Consider the following 8,168-nt stretch of genomic DNA (forward strand, 5'->3'; position numbering starts at 1 on the left):
CAGACCAGCTACGTGGATGTAACAGGCATCTCTCTCAAATTAACTTATTGCATGGTCAAACTTTAATTTCACAGATTTGTATTTTAACTTTTGTGCTTGTTACTTAAAGTGTCAGTCAAAAAAATACATGGTTCCAAGGCTGAAACTGAAACAGAGTGTGTGGATTCTTTTCACAATCATCGCAATCATGTTTATTATTCTTTTTATTTCAGAAAAAGGAACTGACCCACAGTTAGGTATTAATCATAAAAATCTACACAGTTAATTTGCAGTAATGTTTGTTTATTTTTAATAATTTCATTAAAACACAACGAAACACAACACTTAGAGAAAACTGAAAAGAAATGTTATTTCAAATATTTCAAAGATGGAAAAAAGTAAACCTCAAAGCATTGTTGAGCAAGCAATATTGTTTCTTCCTTAAGAAAAAACAAAAAACAGAATCAGAAACATTTCTCATTTCATGTCACTTCAGTTACTGCAGTCAGACTTCTTTATCTTCTTCTCAGAGGATTTTGATCCAACTGACATTTGACATGAAACCTCCTTGTCACTCTCTCACTCAGAGGTTGGAAGACTCAAATAACTGCTGACTTTGAATTTGTGGTTGCTCTGTTTCTCAACAGAACTGGTGAAAACTCCATCAGTGACTGATTTCCCACTCACTGTCCAACTGACATCAGCAAAATCCACAGAGAGGTCATTAGCCACACAAACCAGAGTGACCTTGTCTGACTTCAGCGCCTCACTGGATGGAGGGAAGAGAGTCAGAACAGGAGCTGGGAGGACAGTCTGTACAGAGACAGAAATTTAAAAAAAGATTTACAAAAATCAAATTTAAATCTTTTAAGAAGTCAATTAAATTCATTGACTTACTGCATTACTTTAAAAATCAGTTTCATTTAATGTATAGAGATAAACATTGATTGAATGTATTTATCACGACTAGACTAATAGTTTCTATTGCTGATCATTAATATGTATACAGGAGGGAAGAACACAGCTCAGATTTCATACCAATTAGGAAACCTGATATGGAGGAATAATATTCTAGCCCTCAGTCCTAAGAGTTCAGATGTCATAAAACTACAAAATATTCCAACAAACAATTCTGTTCAGTGATATACATATATATATATATTTATTTTTTTTGCAGTTGTCTAATCCAGATAATGTAAATGTGTTTTCATACAATTTTTACTACAAGTGTTCATGAAGCTTCTCTGCAGTTTTAGATTTTAAATTCTGATCTTCAAATTTGTAAAATCTCATCTCCAAATATTGATAATGAAATAGTTAATCGAGGACTCCACAACAATGCAATACATTTTAGTTTATGAACAGCTTTAACATGTTTCAGCAATATCAAACATTGTCTGCAACAGTAGAATTCATTCAAAAACTGCAGTTCAGCTCATATGAATTTAATGGTAAGAATGACTTTTATCTAAATGTTATGAAAGAGTCATGAGAATTTTGGACACTGTTATTGTTAAAGGATAAAGAAAAGTTTCTTACCAGTGACTATGAGTTTTGTTCCTTGGCCGAATACCACAGTGATTCACTTCATATCTTCACTCGTACAAAAACCTCCCCAGTTACAGATGGAAGAGGAGTGAAAGTGAAACTTCTGCTTCAGCTGATCACTTTCTCCTCTGGTGTCCATGATCCATACAGAGAGATCAAACTCCAATAGACCCTCTTTTACTCTTCTCTTACATGTCATTAATGTAATGCTAATCCCAGTGTGACTTGTGTGCCTCATATTCTTCTCACATTGACAGGTGACAGCTATGAGATAAATAATTGGAAAAACTGTTCTTATATTACTCACCAAGACAAATACTGCTGACCAGAGATTCCATATGAATTGTTTTGCAAAATCTCCCTGTTCCACTTTACCAATGATCAGATTATGGTCTATAAGGGTTTTATTTGTGAAAGGTTTAATTTGGGGAGAGCATTTGACCTATAGTACATAGATCTCCAGCCATGTTAAAACCTTTGTAAGTATACAGGAAAGTTTTCTTTGCAAGCGTTCATACACCTGACCTTGGATAACATTACATTTATAGGGGACTCTGTCCCCATTTGTGACAGTGAATCATACAGGTGTCTGAGTGATCGTCCTCTGGCACATAATTGTGAATAGAGTGTCAAGAACTATGTATAAAAACAAATATTAGTAATTATCACCTCTGATACTCTATTGACCAATAGAGATAACAGTTTACAGCTTGTAAGTTTCCCTTTCAGCTGTGTGATGACATAAACAGTCATGTCCCATAGAGATGAAGTAATAAAAAGCACATGGAAAGAAAAGAAAACGTGAATGTGAGCACAAGATAGATTTGTTGAGCGTATCTATCCATTACTTACAACAGCTCTTGAAACTTACATAAAACTGGATTAATTCATTAGTTTTTGAAGAACATTTCTTTTAGTCATAACTCTACTACATTTGACTATTTAGATTGAATAGAAACCAGAAACTTTAAGTCTCCCTGCTCTGAGTATAAGTAATGAATAAGGTACTGATTATATTTCATTCCTTACAACTCTATTGTACTTTTCTCCTTGTGGGAAAAGGCACCACATTAGTTTTATGCACTTTCATCCGCAACAAAGTCGACTGAAAAAGCAGAAGTGAATGTGAGCAGTGAGGAGGTTTTTGTCATGGTGTGAATCACTGTGATACGTACTCAGAAGCAGAGCTGTCCCATGTGTGACAGTAATACACTGCAGAGTCTCCCACCTCCACATTATTAATAATCAGACTGTAATCTGATTGGGATGAGTGCTTTGATGTGAATTTAGGAGAGGAGAAGCCAGAGCCATAACTAGGAGAGCTCCAGCTATGATCATTACTTAACACATACTGAGGAACTGATCCTGGAACCTGTTTATACCAACGTGCAGAACTACCCGTAACAGTCCCCAGATTACAGTCCATAGTGACCGTCTGTCCTTTACTCACTGTAAGAACAGGAGGCTTCTGTGTCACCACAGTCACACCACTGGCACCTAAACATCAAATCAGAAATACAGTCTTCATTAAAGACCATTCACTCATCAAAAACAAACAAATGTCTTCTAGAGAATTCTTACATGACAGAGCAGTGATGAGAGTACAGAGAGTCCCCAGCATGTTGTCAGTGTGTGGAGTGAATGGATCCTCCAGTTGAGTTTGAATGTGAAGAGAGGAGAGAGTGACAAAGCCTTTCTTAAAGAAGCCAAACATGATGTGGGAGGGGCTTCATCAGCCAAACATTTTCACCATTTCTTCTCTGTATTTTGCAGAAAACTGATGTCTACCCACAAAATGTAATCCAGAAAGCATAAACTGATGGCTCTGAACAGACTGGTTTCGTGAGGTCTGACATCTGCTGTAGACCGAAGAAAAAATAACTTAGAGGAATGTGGAACCCCCCACTACACCATTAAAACAAAGAACAACTGGACAGCAAAATTTGTCAGAGTAACCAAGACAGTCTGTGTCAAATGTAAACGAGTTATATTTTATTTACTGGTCATTTAGAGAGGAGATACTATTTTGAACTGAGTGGGCAGACAACAATGGGAGAATTAATTACTTCACACTGCATATGAACATGTTGGTCAATACAGAGTCAAACATTTTTTCTGACAGCAGTGAATGTTTTCTCTCAAATCATCTAAAAGCAGAAGTGAAGGTGACCAGTGAGGAGGTTTTTGTCATGGTGTATTTCACTGTAATACGTTCTCTTTAGCAGAGCTGCCATATGTCTGACAGTAATACACTGCAGAGTCTCCCACCTCCACATTATTAATGATCAGACTGTAATCTGATTGGGATGAATGTTTCAAGGTGAATTTAGAAGAAGAGAAGCTAGAGCCATATACAGCAGTGCTCCAGCTATGATACAATCTTAGCACAAACAGTAATTCCTACTGTAAGCTGTTTATACCACAGCACCTCAGCATCAGTAACAGTCCCCAGATTACAGTCCATAGTGACTGTCTGTCCTTCACTCTCTGTGAGAACAGGAGGCTTCTGTGTCACCACAATCACACCAGTGAGCCAGATAAGATAAGAACAATTTCACAAGTATTATTTCTAACATGCATAAAGGCCACTTTGAAGGCATAAATATTGTTTGTTTGTTTATAATGCTTCCTGACAAAGCTGAAACATCAAAACGTTGACCTCATCTTACATTACATAGCAGTGACAAGAGTGAGGAGCGTCCCCAATATGTTAGCAGAGTCTGGTTCAAAGAGCTCTTACTGTCTCACTTAGAGATGATCAATTCAGATTTGAGGATGAAGAGAAGACAGACAGTGGGATGGTTCTATCAGAGCACATTTTGACATCTAGAGGGAGGAGCTATTAAATGTGCCAATCAGAAGATCACACACATATTATCATGTATGAGTATGTACTCATAACCTTAAATAGAATCAGTCGAATATTTCCCCCATGAAGTTAGGAAAAGTGTAAATTAATTAACAAATGTTCATTTGAATCCATGTACTGTATAAGTTACTTTAAGTTGATAAACTAAACAAAATTGTATTCTTTACTTTGGTCAGAAATCGCATGTACTTTGTACAGACATTTCATTTACAGATCATTTATTGTGGTGAGTAATTTCTTCAACAACATCCTGTCATTTAACGGTGAATGAGAGAGTGATAAAATGGATGCCAGTACTGAGTCATGATCTCCTCAGAGTCACAGGGCCGTGATCTGACTGGGTGTGTCCCTGTTCATCCTGAGAGACAAACAATAACCTCATCATTTACATACAGCTAAAATTACTCTGCTCAAAACCTGCAGGTGCATCCTGGGTAAGAGCGGACCAGCCATGCGGATGTAACAGACATTTCTCTCAAATTAACTAAGAAAATCTCTTCTTTCAGGTTCTCCAGTGCCCTCTTATGGTCACTCACATAACTGTAAGGCAAGAGCCCCCTTCAATTCAATGGTATTACATTGTCAAACTTTAATTTCATGGATTTTTTTTTTTTTTAATTTTTGTGCTTGTTGCTCAACGTGGCAGTGAAAAAATGGAACTGAAAAGGCTGGAACTGAAACAGAGTGTGTGGATCCTTTTCACAATCATCGCAATCATGTTTATTATTCTTTTTATTTTAGAAAAAGGTAATGACCCACAGTTAAGTATTATTCATAAAAATCTACACAGTTAATTTGCAGAAATATTTGTTTATTTTGTATGAATTTCATTAAAACACAATGAAACACACAACACTTAGAGAAATGTTATTTCAAATATTTCAAAGATGGAAAAACATTAAACCTTAAAGCATTGTTGAGCAAGTAATATTGTTTCTCAATTAAGAAGAAACCAAAACAGAATCAGAAACATTTCTCATTTCATGTCACTTCAGTTACTGCAGTCAGACTTCTTTATCTTCTTCTCAGAGGATTTGGATCCAACTGACATTTGACATGAAACCTCCTTGTCACTCTCCCACTCCGAGGTTGGAAGGCTCAAATAACTGCTCACTTTGAATTTGTGGTTGCTCTGTTTTTCAGCAGAACTGGTGAAAACTCCATCAGTGACTGATTTCCCACTCACTGTCCAACTGACATCAGCAAAACCCACAGAGAGGTCATTAGCCACACAAACCAGAGTGACCTTGTCTGACTTCAGCTCCTCACTGGATGGAGGGAAGAGAGTGAGAACAGGAGCTGGGAGGACAGTCTGTACAGAGACAGGAATCAGAAAAAAAAGATTTACAAAAATCAAATTGAAATCTTTTAAGAAGTCAATTACAATCATTGACTTACTGCATTACTCTAAAGATCAGTTTCATTTAATGTATAGAGATAAACATTGATTGAATGTTTTTATCAAGATCAGACCGATAGTTTGTATTGCTGATCATTAATATGTATACAGGAGGGAAGAACACAGCTCAGATTTCATACCAGTTAGGAAACCTGATATGGAGGAATAATATTCTATAACTCAGTCCTCAGAGTTCAAATGTCATAAAACTACAAAATCCTGACAAACAATTCTGTTCAGTGATTTTTTTTTTCTTCAGTTGTCTAATCCAGGTAATGTAGATGTGTTTTCATACAATTTTTACTACAAGTGTTCACAAAGCTTCTATGCAGTTTTAGATTTGAAATTCTGAGTGAAAGTGAAACTTCTGCTTCACTTCAGCTGATCACTTTCTCCTCTGGTGTCCATGATCCACACAGAGACATCAAACTCCAATAGACCCTCTTTTACTCTTCTCTTACATGTCATTAATGTAATTATGATCTCAGTCTGTCTTTTGTACCTCATATTCTTCTCACATTGACAGGTGACAGCTATGAGATAAATAATTGGAAAAACGGTTGTTATATGACTCACCAAGACACATACTGCTGACCAGAGATGCCTTATGAATTGTTTTGCAAAATCTCCCTGTTCCACTTTACCAATGATCAGATTATGGTCTATAAGGTTTTTTTTGTGAAAGGTTTAATTTGGGGAGAGCATTTGACCCGTAGTTCAGAGATCATCAGCCATGTTAAAACCTTTGTAAGTACATAGGAAGTTTTCTTTGCAAGTGTTCATACACCTGACCTTGGATAACATTACATTTATAGGGGACTCTGTCCCCATTTGTGACAGTGAATCATACAGGTGTCTGAGTGATCATCCTCTGGCACATGACAATTATGAATAAAACGTTACGAACCATGTATAATGATAATAATGATCTCATCTGATACTGTATTGACCAATAGAGATAACAGTTTACTGCTTGTAAGTTTCCCCTTCAGATGTGTGATGACATGTCCCAAAGAGATGAAGTAATAAAAAGCACAGGGAAAGAAAAGAGAACATGTGCATGTGTGCACAAGATAGATTTGTTGAGCGCATCAATCAATCACTTACAACATCTCTTAAAACTTACATAAAACTGGATTAATCCAGTAGTTTTTGAAAAATATTTATTTTAGTCATAACTGGGCTACATCTGACTGTTTAGATTGGATAGAAACCAAAAATTTTAAGTCGCCCTGCTCTGAGTATAAGTAATGAATAAGGCATTGACTATATTTCATTCCTTACGACTGTATTGCAATTTTTTCCTTGTGGGAAAAGGGCACCACACTAGTTTTATGCACTTTCTTGTGCAACAAAGTCGACTGAAGAAGCAGAAGTGAATGTGAGCAGTGAGGAGGTTTTTGTCGTGGTGTGAATCACTGTGATACGGCCTCCTTACCAGAGCCGTCCCATGTCTGACAGTAATACACTGCAGAGTCTCCCACCTCCACATTATTAATGATCAGACTGTAATCTGATTGGGATGAGTGCTTTGATGTGAATTTGGGAAAGGAGAAGCCAGAGCCATAGCTGGGAGAGCTCCAGCTATGATAATCTCTTAGCACATGCTGAGGAGCTGATCCTGGAACCTGTTTATGCCACGCTGCCACAGCATTAGTAACAGTCCCCAGATTACAGTCCATAGTGGCTGTCTGTCCTTTACTCACTGTGAGAACAGGAGGCTTCTGTGTCACCACAATCACACCACTGGCACCTAAACATCAAATCAGACATACAGTGTTCATTAAAGACAATTCATCCACTCATTAAATACAAATAAAGATCTCCTAGAGAATTCTTACATGACAGAGCAGTGATGAGAGTACAGAGAGTCCCCAGCATGTTGTCAGTGTGTGGAGTGAATGGTTCCTCCAGTTGAGTTTGAATGTGAGGAGAGGAGAGAGTGACAAAGCCTCTCTTAAAGAAGCCGAACATGATGTGGGAGGGGCTTTGTATAACAGCCTTGTAGATGACTGAAATCCGTACATGAGGCATAATTAAGGATGTATGAATTTATGGCTCTTGAGGTGTGACATCTGAAATGGCACCCATTACCAGGCCATTGAAGCAATCGACAAACAAACAGTTAAATCTCTTCACTTAAACAGCAAACTACACATATTCACTGCTAAAAACTGCTGAGAGTTCAAAGATTACAAAGTGTGTGGGGAAAGACATACCAGTAACTATGCTGAGATTCCACAAATATACTGTACATGTTTTGTTGCACTGACATATTGTCATGAACTGAAGGAGACTCTGGATGCATGTGCAGATCGCTCAAAACAAGGTGAAACAAAAGACTTTTTGAAATGTCCGGGCTTCTGGTTTCAT

General features: G+C 37.2%; 1 protein-coding gene and 1 pseudogene across 1 annotated transcript; both read right to left on the reverse strand.

Annotated features, from left to right (window-relative positions):
- Positions 1-471: 471 nt before the first annotated feature.
- On the reverse strand, positions 472-3,148 carry LOC115826026 (immunoglobulin lambda-1 light chain-like; annotated as a pseudogene).
- Positions 3,149-5,386: 2,238 nt separating this feature from the next.
- LOC115827028 (immunoglobulin lambda-1 light chain-like) lies at positions 5,387-7,682 on the reverse strand. The gene is made up of 3 exons (XM_030790980.1): positions 7,637-7,682; positions 7,223-7,548; positions 5,387-5,708 (listed from the first exon to the last, which is right to left on the reverse strand). Exons 1-3 carry the CDS (start codon positions 7,674-7,676, stop codon positions 5,388-5,390), a joined length of 687 nt encoding a protein of 228 aa, XP_030646840.1. The 5' UTR covers positions 7,677-7,682; the 3' UTR covers position 5,387.
- Positions 7,683-8,168: the final 486 nt, after the last annotated feature.

This window comes from Chanos chanos, chromosome 13 (genome assembly GCF_902362185.1).
Source record: "Chanos chanos chromosome 13, fChaCha1.1, whole genome shotgun sequence".
Taxonomy (NCBI): domain Eukaryota; kingdom Metazoa; phylum Chordata; class Actinopteri; order Gonorynchiformes; family Chanidae; genus Chanos; species Chanos chanos.

Coding starts and splice junctions, on each gene's coding strand:
- LOC115827028 (XM_030790980.1), bottom strand. CDS start 7,676: ATGCTGGGGACTCTCTGTACTCTCATCACTGCTCTGTCAT. Junction 7,549..7,636: donor TCTCATCACTGCTCTGTCAT/GTAAGAATTCTC, acceptor TTTGATGTTTAG/GTGCCAGTGGTGTGATTGTG. Junction 5,709..7,222: donor ACGGCTCTGGTAAGGAGGCC/GTATCACAGTGA, acceptor GTCTCTGTACAG/ACTGTCCTCCCAGCTCCTGT.